The sequence below is a fragment of the Aricia agestis genome, chromosome 3, assembly GCF_905147365.1.
Source record: "Aricia agestis chromosome 3, ilAriAges1.1, whole genome shotgun sequence".
Classification (NCBI taxonomy): Eukaryota; Metazoa; Arthropoda; class Insecta; order Lepidoptera; family Lycaenidae; genus Aricia; species Aricia agestis.
In genome coordinates, this window is record NC_056408.1 from 550,814 (window position 1) to 567,197 (window position 16,384).

The 16,384-nt window shown below is 34.9% G+C and overlaps 1 protein-coding gene across 3 annotated transcripts in view; it reads left to right on the forward strand.

Annotated features, from left to right (window-relative positions):
* The window catches only part of LOC121725278 (cadherin-89D), a 65,440-nt gene extending 54,838 nt beyond the window's left edge, over positions 1-10,602 (forward strand). The window contains exons 9-22 of one of the 3 annotated variants that reach the window (XM_042112142.1): positions 912-1,070; positions 1,145-1,278; positions 1,405-2,005; positions 2,093-2,251; positions 2,359-2,539; positions 2,619-2,782; positions 2,889-5,038; positions 5,139-5,348; positions 5,436-5,605; positions 6,302-6,370; positions 6,458-6,661; positions 7,250-7,561; positions 7,811-7,930; positions 9,468-10,602. In XM_042112142.1, coding sequence (XP_041968076.1) covers positions 912-1,070; positions 1,145-1,278; positions 1,405-2,005; positions 2,093-2,251; positions 2,359-2,539; positions 2,619-2,782; positions 2,889-5,038; positions 5,139-5,348; positions 5,436-5,605; positions 6,302-6,370; positions 6,458-6,661; positions 7,250-7,561; positions 7,811-7,930; positions 9,468-9,942 — 5,108 coding nt within the window. In that variant the 3' untranslated portion in view covers positions 9,943-10,602. Of the gene's footprint in view, positions 1-911; positions 1,071-1,144; positions 1,279-1,404; positions 2,006-2,092; positions 2,252-2,358; positions 2,540-2,618; positions 2,783-2,888; positions 5,039-5,138; positions 5,349-5,435; positions 5,606-6,301; positions 6,371-6,457; positions 6,662-6,904; positions 6,953-7,249; positions 7,562-7,810; positions 7,931-9,467 lie in introns of those variants that run through there. The other 2 variants (XM_042112143.1, XM_042112144.1) reach the window with 2 other exon arrangements.
* Positions 10,603-16,384: the final 5,782 nt, after the last annotated feature.

A 16,384-nucleotide genomic window follows, 5' to 3' on the forward strand; every position in this document is an offset into this window, starting at 1 on the left:
TGCATGAATAAATGTAACAGAAGAGCAAAGAATTGAAACTCTATCAAAATAGCTACTGTATTTATTTGCGTGTTAACCCGGCGTCAATGACGTGAAAATAATTACATGGACTACGACGTCGGGTCATGTTGACTCGAACTTTGTAGATACATTTTTAATTAAATTAAGTAAGCTACCACAATTTTGTTTATTATTTTTTTTTAAATGGGACTTTAATTATGCATAAAATTTAAAAAGAAAACCCTGTGTTATGAAAGAAATATTTTTACAATTGGCTTTCTTCACGGCAGATGCAAAATCAACCTTGAGAACTTAACGTGTACGTTAATTTTATATTTTCGCAAAATTTTCTTACCTTTGAAGGAAAAAATTTGCTGATGAATTTAAAGAAAGGTTGTTTTAACTTACTAACGTGAAAATAAAATGAAATCAGTCTTCTACTTGCTCATTCAGAGTTATAGAACTACTATCACAAGATGTAATCATGCTCTAGCGTAATATAATTATAAACATTGGACATGCTGTGCATGTATCTCCAGCTATAGGAAGATTGGAAAACATTCGATTGGCGCAAAGACAAAATATATCCAATTAAGCATGGCTCGGGTCAATATGACCCGGCGTCATTGTCGCCGGGTTAAATACGTAATTTTAAGTTAGTAGACATATAAAAGTCCCCAACATTAATAAAAATAGGTACAGCTAAATCGATATCGATACGCTCAGCAATAACGATATTATGTAAAGTTGTTATTGAGATGATTAAAACTCTACTGCATAAATAAATAAAAAAATCATAACTGATGTGTTAAATTAAAAGCAATGACGATCGATAACGATGTAGATGATAAATTACTGTACGTGATAAAATATGTTAAATTATTTTTGTAGCAATATATTTCATGTTTCAGGAAACTCCTACGTGCTACAAGTCCAAGCATCGCAGGTAGATAACCCACTGAAAACAGCACTCGCTCGAATTGAAGTCGAGGTGATGGATCTGAATGATAACTTACCCGAATTCGAAGTGGACTTCTACAACATTAGCATCGTAGAGAATTTGCCCAATGGTATTTAAGATTCGTTAGTTAAGTATCTATGTAAATTTGAGGATCCTTGCAAAATATAACGTTTACATCATTAGGTTTCAGTGTGCTGCAAGTGATGGCAACAGATAAGGATCAAGGTGAAAATGGCGAATTCACCTACCAGTTAAGCGACTCCAAGGGCGCCTTCTCCATCGATCCTAGAACTGGCTGGCTTACAGTTAGGAATCAGGTAAAATTATTTTATTTTGGTGTTTTATACAACTTGGCTGATTTCCCAAAACGATTGTAAGTAATCGTAAATCGTAATAAATAATATTATGTAGAATAATAACTTGTTTTCTTTTTCCAATTTCAGTCGGAGTTAGACAGAGAACAACATTCGTCTCTGCGTATGAAGGTTTTTGCGAATGAAAAGAAACCGAGTGTAGTTGGAACATTTTTAGACAAGCAACGATTATCAAAACTACGGCGAAATCCCACGTCTAATTTGCAGAATATGAAAGACAAAACAACTTACGTTTTTCCTGATAAGATCGGATCTAATAGAGAAAATATCGAATATTTTGAAGACATTAATCAATTAATGTCTTTTGTAACTGTTGAAGTAACGTTGCTAGATGCTAACGATAATAATCCAATATTCGTTCCTAGCAATTTGTATGAATTTGCCGTAAAATCAAACGCAAAAGTTGGAACTGAAATCGGAAAAGTCAAAGCTGTTGACCCAGACCTAGGAAGGAATGGTCTTGTTTTGTACGATCTACAAAGAACGTCCAATTTAACAATAACATCTCCTTTTCAAGTTGACGTAAAAACTGGAGTCATAACGTTAGCAGAATCCCCGGTAATTGAAGGAAGACATGCATTGTTTATAGAAGCTTCAGATCAGCCGACGAACCCAAGCGAACGCAGATATTCTCTAGCTGTTGTTACTATCGATGTGTTTGGTTCAAAAGGTAAGTGCTTTATTTCGTTACAATGAATATGAGATTTTTAAATCGCTTTATAATAAATATAAATAAATATATTTATTGCAATGATAGGTTCCAGGTCAGACAGACCTGACTTTATAGGTGCGCCGTACGAATTCTGGGTTGGATCCAATGTTGGTATCGGCACTAGCGTAGGACAAATAAAAGTAAATGATGCAATGGAAAAAACGGATGTTACTTACGATTTATTACACGGCTATGAAGAGGGAGGTACGTTTATTTAATTTTAAATTAAAATTTTCAACATTTTTCTTACAAATGCTCTGAATGTAAAGTAATGATGATAAAATTTAGAGTAACGTAAACTTTGTTTTTAGTCCCATTCGCTGTTGAAGAGAGATCTGGTGTGATCACTGTAATAGATTCCTTGGATAAATTTGAACGACCACTTTATGATTTTGAAGCAGTTGCTATACAAGAGAAACACAATGTAACATTAACAACAAATGCAACTGTACACGTTGTCGACGTAAATGATGAAAGAGGAATTTTCTTGAAGTAGGTAATTATTTTTAACTGTCACGCTGTTATGTATTATAGTATTTGGTGTCAATAAAGTATTACCTGATTTTTTTAGAGGAAAACACGCACCTTTGGTGTTCCACGTAAAGGAAAATGTAGCTGGTGCTACAATTGGCCAAATATTCAACTTGAGTATGAGTTCTGTGTCTGTCAATAATTCCCGCAATTTTCGATTTATTATTGCAAATCAACAAGACGTATCTGATGAAATTGCAATAGGTAAGAAGACTATTATACTTATCTAACAACTAATTTTTAAGTGTATTTTAATGTTATTTTTCAGAGAATAAGGACAATAACAATATATGATTGATTATGTTTTCAGGACAAGATGGGACCATATTTGCTCAAAAACCATTGGATAGAGAACGCAAGTCAACTTATCATATAACCGTGATTGCTGAATTTAATAAAGGAGTAATATCAGGAGCGGGTCTTTATCAAATTACAATTCACGTCGACGATGACAACGATAACGCTCCAATATTTGAATTTCCGCTCTATGAAGGTGTTATAAATGAAAATGCACCTAAAGGAACAGAAGTTAAAATGAATAACAGAATCACAGCCAAAGATGCGGACGTTAATGAAAATGCCATTTTTACATACAATTTACTCGGCGATGGTAATGAACTATTCGACGTTGAAGAAGAGACAGGAATTGTTTCTTTCGTAGGAAGTTCTTTAGATCGCGAAGAAAAAGATTCCTATTCATTAAGAATTGTGGCTCGTGATAATGGAAACCTGAAATCAGAAGCAAAGCTTTTAATAAACATTTTAGACGTAAATGATAACGCTCCCAAGTTTCATGAAATAATTATACCTTTAGGTGAAAATATTGATTTCTCAGAAAATTACGAAAAAAGTTCCATTAATGTTTACCGGGAAACTATTAGTAATTCTTCAGGAAAACTAATAAAATTAAAGGCTAAACCTAAGAACAAATTTTCTGTGACAGCAGATTCCCCTTTGTTTACTATCCCAGAAAACATAGCAATTGGGACTGCAGTTTTAAAGTTAGGTGCAGTAGATTTAGATGTTGGTGTAAACGGTCAACTTAGATACGAATTTGTGTCAGAAATATTTACACCGCCGTATGCTCTTCCTGCTAATGCCCTACAAGTAAAAAGATATTTTGTAATCAACGAAAAATATGGTCAAATAATAGCAGCCCGAACCTTGCCACCTGAATCAGAATTCCGCCTTAATATTTCAGTAGTAGATGGTGGAAATCTTAGTGATCATATAGTTCTTAGAATATTTATTAAAGACATTAATGACCATTTTCCCATGTTTAAAAAATCATGGTACAGTTTTAACGTTGAAGAAGCTCAATATAATAGAAGAGTTCTAGGTAAAGTAGATGCCACTGATGCAGATTTTGGTCAAAATGCTAATTTGACTTATCATATCCAATCATCAGGCAAAGATTTCCCATTTGAAATAGCTCCACTAAGTGGAGTTTTTAGTGTCAACGGAGTGCTCGACAGAGAGAAGGAAGACAAATATATTTTAACAGTGGTAGCTAAAGATAATGGGCATGATAAAAAGCTATCATCTTCAGTTAGTGTAGAAGTCGAGGTGTTGGACGTCAATGACAACACACCAAAATTTTTTGCATACGATGAAGTGCTTGAATGGAAACATCCAGAAGCAGATGAATTACCAAATCATAATTTTGAATCGGTAATGATGATTCCCATATACAAAGCTGCTTTAGATGAAAATGCACCTATTGGAACAACAGTTACAAGAGTTTACGCAAATGATTCTGATTTCATTGGAAACGGCAATGGTTTAATATTGTATAGTTTACCACAAAGAAAAAATCAGCCTAATTTATTTAACATTGACTCTAAAGAAGGTATATTAACGACGACTGGGAGACTTGACTACGAAAGTCAAAAAATACATAACATAACGGTCGTGGCTTCCGATTTGGGGTCACCTAGCTTGAGCTCAACTGCTATTGTAATGTTAACTGTAAAAGATGTTCCAGATGAAATAGAGGTGTATGATAAGCCAGTTTTTATATCGCGGTACTATGAATTGGAAATCGATGAAAACGTTCACACACCTGTAGAACTTCTCACCCTTAACCTGACTGAGTATTACGAAAATAATAAAATGAGGTATTTCATCCTAAATGAAAACGACACAGATGTTAAAAGAACTTTTGTTATAGACCCCAGAAATGGTACCTTATACTTAATCAGAAGTCCTGACCGTGAAGCAAAAGATATGTATGAAATTATAGTCAGAGCGGAAAGACAAAAAGTAAGCAGGGAACTGCCACACATGATTTACCCAGTATCAGATGAAGTTCTCGAAGGAATGACAAAGTTCGACGTTAAAATCGTAGTAAGAATAAAGGACGTTAATGATAATGCTCCTAAATTTATAAACGGCGGGCGTCCCATGGTAACGGCTATCCCTACTACAGCTTCATATGGCTACGAAGTAATTCAGCTGCAGGTAAGGAATATATATTGTTCAAATCTTTAAATCTTCAGGACATTTCTTAATAATATTAATATTATGTATTATGAGAAAATAATAGTAACACACATCACAGGCTGTCGACGCTGACGTGGGAATTAACGCGGACATTCGGTATCAAGTGATCAACACCGAGAGTTCGAGATTCACTGTAGATGCAGTGACCGGTCGAGTACGGGCATCGGGTACATTTTTGAGGGATGCCGGTCGCGTTATTGGCTTTGATGTAAAAGCAGCAGACCGCCGGGGCGCTGACGATGGCCGTTCAGCCATTGCAAATGTTTTTGTGAGTAGTTTGTAATCATTTTCTTAGTTGTAACAAAAATGGTTTATATTGGGTTGACATCACCGTAATGTAAACAATATTTTGCAGGTGTATATCCTAGATGAAAACAAACAACTAGTTATTGTACTCGGAGCGAAACCGACGGAAGTCGAAAAGGAATTGGATAACATAACTCGATATCTGTCCAATGCTACTGGATTCGATATTCGCGTTAGACGAATAGAATCCAGTTCCAAATCAACTATGGATGGATATGCGTAAGTTTTTATTTATTTATTTGTTTTGGAAAACCAACCATATGTTTATAATAAAATAGAACCAATACTATAAAAAAAGAAAGTCAATAACAGGTTTTCACTATTAGACAAATATAACATAGTTAGCAACTTCACAGTATACACACAACATTATCTACTGATACTAAATTATATCCTCATTATATAAATATTTATCTATACAAAAATACATGAAAAGTTATATATAAATTTTTGATATAGAAATCCTATCAGTCACTTACTAAAAACCTCTTATTATAATCCGATCGAAATTTAGTACTTTTGGTGGTATAAGGATCTAAATTAAGTTCTTTACAAAGAGAATTAAAAGATCTGCTTGATTGCACCAGAAATGAGTTACCTCTATAGTTAGTGCTGTAGGTTTCACAAGTAAGTGGAGGATTGTATCTTCATGATCTGGAAGGTACAGTAAAATTTATTTTTTGGAGAAGGTCTGGACAGTCAACCTCATTATTAATAATTTTCAGAATAAAAGTGAGGTCTGAGATTTGTCTTTCGTTTCTTGTCGTTTAGATAGAGGCAAAATGTGAAATTGTCTGCAAAGGGCAAGGTAGTTTTCTGAGTTGTAAACAATTTTGAGGTTTTAATAAATTATTTTAGTTTTCATAATAAAATAATGCCATAGAACTTGTTAAAAGACAGCGACATTTATTACAGGACCGACTTGTACATTTATGCAGTTGACCAAATATCTAATGCAATTATCGATATGGAGACTTTACAAAAGTGAGTAGAAGTTGTCGCAAAATATTCATAAGTACTAATTAGGATTTTATGAATACTGAAAATAATATTTCAATTACAATTTTAAAGGTCACTAACGAAACGTGAGCTGTCCTTGCGCCAAGATTTGGTTGGATTTAAGGTTTTGGAAGTCGGCGACACTGCTATGGTACAGGCGCGCAGCGGCCAATCTTTGAGTACTATAGAAATAAGCATTGTTGCTCTTGGATGTCTCGTTTTCGTTGGAGCTTGTACCACAGCAATATGTATACTATGTGTTCGGAAAACCAGAAGGTAAATATTACCAAATTGATATAAGATTAGCAGTCATTATTCAAAAAGTTTGGTTCTATCATCGATCTCTTGTCATCAAATCTCAATTCTCATCAGTGAAAAAAGTAATCATTCAGGATTATTCGTTCCTAATAATTGTCTTAAGATATTATACTTTAATAGTATAATTTATACATTGATTATATCCATTGGAAGCCAAGCCCATAGATTCATACTTAGGAGCCTCGTGCCGCTCAATTACAGGTATACCTGTGCCTCCAGACAGGTCTGTCGATAGGTCTACGATTTAAACATTTACTTAAGCTCCATTCTTCACTATTTTCTAATTATTTACGCTTTCAATAAGCGATTTTTTTCTTACGTCTTTCAGACATCATCACCATCCCAAAAGAAAGCATGCCAATCACTATTTCTCTTAAAATAGCTTTTTCAATGTAAATAATTGTGGCTTTTACTTTTTCTTATTAATCTCCATCAAAGTCTTGTTATGTATTTATTTTATATCTTTTACTCTAACTATAACATTATTATTACGGAGAATTAACAAATTTATCTTTGAATGACTCTTCTACTATCTTTTTCTAACAGACATCGTCACAAACCATTTTCCCAACAACGTCTTAACGCTTTCTCCACTGAGCACCTTACTAAATATGGAGGTCTCTTTCCGTCGGGAAGCAACCAGTGCCAGGAACTGAATCAGTCCTACAGCGAGGCGGACTCGTACATAGACGTCATTAACTCGAGCACGTTGAAAAACACCTGCCCCCATGGGAATACAATCGAGGAATTCGGAAAAGCGCATCAGAAATGCATAAAGAGTCAATTCGCTGACATAAACGCCTCGGAGAAACACGAGAGAATGTGTATAAAGTTCAACCAGCGACCTCTGCAAAAAAGGTAAGACTCTTAAAAATCGCGAATCAAAATAGAGACATTTTATTTCTTAATTTTAGAGAATAATAATAATTGTTCTCATATTATAAGGTACCAGATTTTTGATGTCATATTCACTCTATGTGACAAAATATTGAACAACTTCAAGTAAACTCAATCAACTCATTATTAATTAAATGTTAAGTGTTCTAACCAGCATGCACCCTACTAACACACAGCTGACGGCACACACTCATACACGTATTCACATAGGAGGGGTCAAGACACATCAATAACGTCCGTGAATTCCAGTGGACAGGACTCGGGCATCGCCGAGGCCGCTCGCTGCGCCTGCGGACAGTCCAGCGCTCATACCTCGGAGGAGAGTAGCGGGTGAGTGCTATTGTTTCATCACAATTTTAATTCTTATAGGTATCTTTAAACGAGCAATAGGGATGATGACAAGGTCAAAGATTAGCGAATTTTGTTAATAAAATAAACAAATCACGGTAAAAAATAAGTGTTCCCAAAATTTCAGCTTGATAGCATTTGTATTTTTTTTTGTTATGCGTCTTCAAAGTTGGATATTCAAATCAAAAATTTTTTTTAAATTAAATTTCTTAATATTTGTATACGATTCGTTAACTTATGCAATTAAAAGCAACTTTTGTTATGAAACCACTTTCTTAAACGCAATATTTAATATACCTGTCGAACAAAGTTGTCTCCCGATGCGTACAAACTACGAAAGACTGACGTCATACTTTCGTAGCACTTTGTTTGGAGCGTTTCGGGCAGGTCTTTTTTATGATATTTTTTAATTATTTGAATTGTCATAACTTGGTGAATCTTTAAGCTATCAGAGTAATTTTTTCAACGATGTTTCTATTTTTTAAGTGTCTTTCAATTACCGATAAGAAAAAAAATAGTCATCATGCCTATTCTTGTATATAAATATATAATTGGAATCTCGGAATCGGCTCCAACGATTTTCATGAAATTTAGTATATAGGGGGTTTCTGGGGCAATAAATCGATCTAGCTAGGAACCATTATTAGAAAATGTCATTTTATTCGTGTTTTATAGAATACCGAGCAAAGCTCGGTCAAATAGCTAGTAATAAATAAAGAAATAAATTTTTAGGGTTCCGTACCCAAAGGGTAAAAACGGGACCCTATTACTAAGACTTCGTTGTCTGTTCGTCTGTCCGTCTGTCTGTCTGTCTCCAGGCTGTAACTCAAAACGGTAATAGCTAGAGAGTTGAAATTTTCACAGACTATTTATATCTGTTGCCGCTATAACAACAAATACTAAAAACAAAATAAAATTAATATTTAAGGGTATAAGTACCCTACTACAAACGTGATTTTTTGGTCGTTTTTGCTCTATATCAATAATAGCAACAGGTTCTTAGTTATATTATGTGTACTTTAATATTTAGTAAAAATGAAATAAAATAAAAAATTAAGGGGCTCCCATACAAAAAACACAATTTTTGGCCTAATTTTGCTTTATATTGGTACGGAACCCTTAGTGCGCGAGTCCGACTCGCACTTGGCCGATTTTATTACATAGTTACAAACTTTATGCAGCAAGAAACTCAAAAATATATTATTACTATTATTTAGGGTAATAGTGACTGTATTCAACGATAGTATGAAGTGATTGTTTAAAAACTAGTTACTTTATTGTGTCATAAATGTCTAATTTTGTAAATTCAAAGTTATCGTAGCATTTTCCGAATAAAGCCTCGTCAGTGTACAAATTATGAAAGTGTTATTGGCTGTATCTGCTTACGCTTTCGAGGTCCATAAATTTCGAGTCCGAGTAAGCCAGCCAATGTTATACAATTTCCTTGGAAAGAAATAAAAATCATTCATCGTTTTTGTAACAAGCTGACACACAATTTACATTTATTTATTTACTTTAGGTGCAGCTACGAAGATTCACTAAAATCGAAGAAAAAGAAACGTGCGGAACAGGAGCAGAAGTTTATCAGAAGGGCGTCGTTCAACAACCAGCCCTTCACGAACAGAAGGTACAGTCACCGCCGGCAATCCTTCTCCGAGAATATCCAGCGACACTTTCCCTCGTTCGAGAGGATCGGGTCCGGGGGCAGGCTGGCCAAGCACATCTCGACACCCAACGTGTCGCAATCCTACTTCCTGAACGGGAAGAACTACAGAAGGAAGGAAATGAACGAGCCGACCGTAGATTACGATCACAGCGAGGTGGAGGACGCGTTCGACACGAGGTTGGACCGGCGCCTGAGCTCGAAACACCGGAAGAGGGGCAGCTTCGTTGAGATATCGGGACAGCCGACGGTATTCGTGGCGACACCGGCCGCCGCGGAGATGATGCGGCGGCAGGGGAGCGACAGGCTACTGTTCGCCAGACCGTTATAGCAGTAGAATCTACTGATGCCATGTCACGTAATACTTAAGATCCGAGGGTCGAGCTCGATTTTTTGCAAGTTTATTAAAAAATACATATGGTGTTAGCTGTAGAGATTCGACTGAGACGTTGGTTGTTTACTGAGGACTCTGTTGGTGATAATGTTGCGACGGTAGCTTTACTACGCCAAAGACTCTGATCTTCGGCAATCGAGGTGTTATATCTGACGATGTTGTTTATCCTCTCCAGTACCTCTTACTTCCTGTGTAAATATATCTAATATTATCTAGCATAAATTTTACGTGTGAAATGGGCAAGAGCGTTAGATTAGATGATAGAGAAAGGTGAGTATGTTTCAGTTGAATGATTTAGAAAATGTGTAAATATAGCATAACAAATTATGATGGTTCGAGTTTTGTAAATTGTTATAATAGAATGTCTCCATCAGATTAAGTTGCAAACTTTAATATAATGTGATTATTTCTACAAAGATAATGTAAATAGAATTAACGGTGTAGTTGTAAATTTTCCACTTTCGAACCTAATAATACTCTGTTAGGGTCTAGTTTCGAGTGCCATCTGGAAGTCTTCTGGAATTCGTTTACCACCTCTTGTTATTGTGTATCATATTTAGATGTTATTTTTAATTTAATACAAATTATTTTGATAGATCATTGTATTTTTTACTTCCTTTCGTCTTCCCGTAATTTTAATTTTTTTTTATAATTTCCTAAGTATTGTGATGTTTTTTGAACGTTTTTTGAACGGTTAAGTTTTACGGTTTTGGTACCGTCAAAGTATATTTTACGATTATTATATTTTATTAGTCATTATTTGAAATCGAATCTTAAGTACTACCACAGAATAGATAATAGTAGTACTACGAAATAGTTACTATCAACAAGCGTATAAATATACTTTCCGTAGGCTATAAATAATCTAGGTAGGGGAATACTACGGGGACTGAAAACTGTCCAGGTAAATCTTATCTAGCCTTTCGTCTGCGAAAGAAAACTCATATTTTATCCGCACTTTTACAACTTAAACTCGCCCATTACTGAATTAGGAGCTGTGAAAATGACGTCATAAATCAGATGATAAGATGGAGTGGAGAGACTCGTGCGAGCGCCTCATTTCAGCAGATGTGTGAAATATGGAGAGATAAATCTATAGCGCTGATAAATTGCGACAAATAAACTAAGTCGCGGCGACAAAACACTCCTCGCAAATGGTGCAAAAAATATAAATGATGAAAGTACTACGACCAGGCCGGAGTCGCGGCTGTGTCATGCTGTCGGTCTTCCTCACCACTGACCACATAACATATTTTACGCCGGTTCTCAAACAGGCCGAGGGTCTATAATTGTACCATCGAAGAAATTGATTCATACTATGCAGTTAACGAGCCTACGTCATTTGTTCAGATTATGTCAATCCTACTATCCTTCCTACTAATATTATAAAGGCGAAAGTTTGTTTGGATGTATGGATGTATAGAATATAGATGTATGGATGTGTGGATGTATGGATGTTTGTTACTCTTTCACGCATAAACTACTGAACGGATTTTAATGAAACTTTACATTAATATAACCTATACATCAGAATAACACATTGGCTACAATTTTAACCGACTTTCAAAATGGAGGAGGTGTTATGTTCGTTTTCTTATGTTCAACGATTACTCCGCCGTTTGTTAACCGATTTTCAAAATTGTTCTTTTGGTATGTAGGGTATAATCCCAATTTGGTACTTATTATATTCACAAAAGTGGTGATCTGATGAAGGGTCTATAAGTAATCGAGGGAGCTCCTCAAAATTTATGGGGAAACATGTGGTGACTTCGATTTCGTGAGAAGTATTCTAAGCATATGCTACAAACAAGTAAGATTTTGCACTGAGGTATACCTGGTATACCGTGGTTTGGAAGGTGCTGAGAGAACTCCTGATTCTTTATAGATACGTATAAGTTTGGGAGTTTCGGCGTTGTTTTAAGAACGGAAAGCATATGCTACTATGCAAATTACATTCATCATCATCAGAACCATTATATTATACCATGCATCGTCCCATAATTATGAGCCTTTTCATAGTCTTTTAGATCGAGGCTCAAATTTGTCAAACCATAATTAAAAAAAATCTATACCTACTTAATATTATAAACCTGAAGAGTATGTTTGCTTGAATGCGCTAATCTCAGGAACTACAGGTCCGATTTAAAAACTTATTTCAGTGTTAGATAGCTCATTTATCTAGTAAGGCTATAGGCTATATTATATTATCACGCTAAGCCTAATACGACCGAAACTCAGGAAAATGTGGTAAAAACGGGGAAAATATTAGAAAGGGCGAACTACTGGAGAAATTTTTATAGCATTATTTGGCACTTATATATGGAGTAGACCACGTGAAAGGAGTATTTATGGCTGTTTTTATTCGAAAATGTACGGTTTCTGTGAAATTCCTAATTTACGCGGGCGAAATATTTCAATATAAGCCATGATCTACCGGCTGGGTTAGGGTCTAAACATAACTTGACCAAATTTCGTAGGTCCGCCATCTACTTTTAAATCAACTTCTCTGATAGTACCTAGGGAGGGCAGTCCGGGTTAAGCACTAGTGATCTTAATTACTCGGTAATTCGATACACTTAATATTATGTCTCGTGGGTTCAGGGTTGTGTTTTGACTATGTCTCTGAAAATGCATTTTGTTACTAATTGCTCGACATGTTTTTTTTATAATGCAGCTGGTTCTATTACTCTTTTTTATTTAGTATAGTAAGTTCAATCTAATCGATTGATATTATTTGTATTGTACAAGCAAATAACAACGTACTGAAGGTAGTCAAGTGAAATATTAATAAAAATAAATAATGTAGCGGCTAGCGCTTTATACATTGGCACTTCATACTTCATCGTGATCGAGCGTGATTCATAAATATTAATCCCAACATGATATTGCTACCTCAACGGGAAAGGATAGATGAAGTTTTATATTCTTCTTTACACCGTTTCACACGTTTTTAGCGAAACTAACAAAATTTAAAATATTTTTTTCATATTTTATACATAGATAGATAACTATTATGGCAGTTTTATGGACAATACCAGACAGCAGGTAACAAAGCAAAACTTTATTAATTTGTAAAGTATTATTAAACCTTAGAGTGTTAGAAATAAAATAATAATTCATAATGAACTCTATAATAATATAATTATGAGGGATATACAAAGGGTACATCCCGTATAAAAATTAAATGGAGTCATCTGTCATAATAACGATATTAATTGCAAAGATGTACAACGTAAGAATTATAATAATAATGATATTATTATAGGTAGATGAACATTGAACAATATAGTGTATTTTCTCTATGTTTGCAAGTAGTTAAAGGGATGTTATCAATTTAAATAATATCCCTTAAATATAGAGGAAAAGTTTGTTTGTTTATAAATAGAGACTAAAAATTATCTTGATGCTCTACTCAATATTTAATCCAAAAATAGCAGTTTTTCAATACAATAGGTATTCCATCTTCTTAGTATTCCATAAATAGACTTCGTTGTTGTTATTTCGGAAAATCCTAAATTTTTTCAACAACACTTCCTGAGCAAATGTCAATGCTTCCTTGAGCATATAAAATTATCGTAAACCTAAAAAACTATGAATTGGCTGGTTAGGACCGCTAGGGCGGCTAGGGCGGGCGGTTTGGGCGGGATAAGGCGCATTACCGTCCATTAATTTTTACACCGCAGTAAACAGCTTTACGACCATAATATATTTAATGCACCTCCTGTTGTCGATCAGGCGACGTTGCTAACATTGCTCAATTACTTTATATTATTTTCATTATTTCTAAAACAAATGAGAGACTTCTAAAATAGTGCCAACACCTAAAACAACTGATCTCGTCAATGTACTTGGTAGGAAGTAGGTAACATACCTAATAAAATCATCAGTAATTAATCAATTAAAGAAGATCAACTTGTAACATAATATTCATTACAACACAAATAAATTACGTCGTATTACACAAATCAGGAGAACAGATGCGTAAATAATGCCGGCATATTGTGACCAAATATGTCGAACGCGTTGAACAAACAAACAAATCAATAACACATTATATATTAGGATTGTAATATTTTACATTGCGACACGTGATTATGTTATTGTACGGCTCAGATGAGCTCAGCCATTATATTTTATTGATATCGGCTTACTTTCGCCATTACTGTGTGGCTACGAAGCAAGCGTTGAGGCGGCAAGATAATTGTTTAATGCATACTGTCTATTCAAGCAAAAGATAGAAACGTGAGCAAGCATTATAGTACGGGAGCCCTAGAACATTTTTTTTTTATTACTATCAAGCTAATTTTTTGTGAGTAGCTTCATTTCGATAAGACGTACAATATTTTTATTTGCGAAAAATCTCGAAAGTGGTAGCTAACAGAGATAGAAAGGATTTCATAAGAATTGATGGTCCTAAAATATGGACTATTTTATTTGTAGGACAATATTACTCTTAAATTATATGACTAATAATCTATCAATATTCAATATACATAAAGTCCGCTCGTAAGGGTTCCGTTGTAGGGTTCTGTAATCAACAAAACTTGGTTTTGGGACTACTAAACTCTAAAATGGAACCCTAACAAGGACCATCTAGTCAAAGTATGAAATCCTTTCTATTTCTGTTAGCTACCACTTTCTAGATTATTTGCAAATAAAAATATTGTACGTCTTATCAAAATGAAGCTACTCACAAAAAATTAGCTTGATAGTAATAAAAAAAAATGTTCTAGGGCTCCCGTACTCCCCCATTGTAGACTACAAAAAAGTGAACTATAAATTGTATACCACTTTTGTCTAACGCAAGATCTAAACAAAAAATTTATTCCAGGTTAAACCAGATTATTATTTACTAAATGTATGTTTTTGCTAGATAATTATTGCCTAAGATTATGTTATGCTAATATTACACACGATTTCAATTTTTAATCAAAATCTTTTACAGATCATTTTAACTGAAAATATAAGTATTGTTATTACTTAAATTAAAAATGTAGGGTTCTACATCCATAATAATATGCAAGTCAAGACTACGCTATCGTAACTGATCCAATCTCCAACGCTGTCGTCACCAGTACGTGTTTTATGACCCCACGGATTCCGGCCGAGTGGCAGCCAGTGTAACGACTTTTATCGCCCGTATCTTTATGGAGGTATCAATCTCTGTAATTGCATGACCACGCACGCACATTCTTGGACGTGTGGTGCCGGAGGCAGTCATGGGCTCCTTGTCCGTCAAGGTATCATGCAATTAAGACCTGCAAAAATATTTCCTACCTAGTAAAAATCTCGTCAATACTATATACTAGGTATAATATACTTTTCCAGCATAGTAACTAACGGATGGTAATTTAGAGGCATACATAACATACTATTACCATACGAATGTTCAAAATCCGTTAAGTGGTTTATGCGCAGAGGTAACAAACATAAACATAAACTCACAACCTGTAGTTTTTATAAAATTAGCGCGATTAGTCTGATTGCGTTGGGCTGTAATCATTATTTTATGTGTCTTTGTATTAAAGGATTAATTCAAATCCAGTCAAGAGTGTGTCTGAGTGGAGTGTGGATATAAATAACGTTCCGATATAGGATAGGTTCTGGTCTATTCGGAGTTAATCGGGAATCAAAAACCGCATTTATCATGTCGCCTATCACCGCTCCTGTTTCAGCTAAAAATAGTTTGGGCCATAAAGGGAATATTAAACAGAGGCGGGGTGAGCCGGGGTCGACCGATCTAGCATATTTTGTAGAAGGTGTTTGAGAAACTTTTTGTAGCTTTTGAATAATGGGAAAAGTAATTTGTTTAATTTTAATGTAGAAAGAAATAAATAATGCAGTTTCGGTTTCGGTTTTTGAAACCAGAACAGCTATGCAGGATAACTTTTGTAGTGCTCGTATTAATACCTATTAATACGAGCACTACAAAATTTATCGCGTTGATAACAATACTGTGTACCTACACAGTATTGTTATCAACGCGTGAATCGAACCTATATTATCCGAGTCAAGAGGCAAACTCTAAACTACTACAGCTGTAGGCCAAGGAGGCACTTAAAATTCGCTGTACTATTACATTTTTATTAAGCTGTATTATAAAGAATACCATAGAACTTTGAGGGCTACAATGAGTACTAATTTTTCAAAACTTCTGGACAAAAAAATAAATATTTCTTCACACCAAATAAAAGGATGAAGTTGAGATAGTTATTTCCTGCAGATATTATCGGAATCAATCTCAGCGACTCCGTAATCCGGTGAGCCGGTATCCGGAGCCGGTCACGTCCGGACACCCATTCGTATGATCATCACGGACACCGGACGAGGCAGATACAGTGCCGATACTTCACGAACTGTGGTATTTATGATTGCTAAA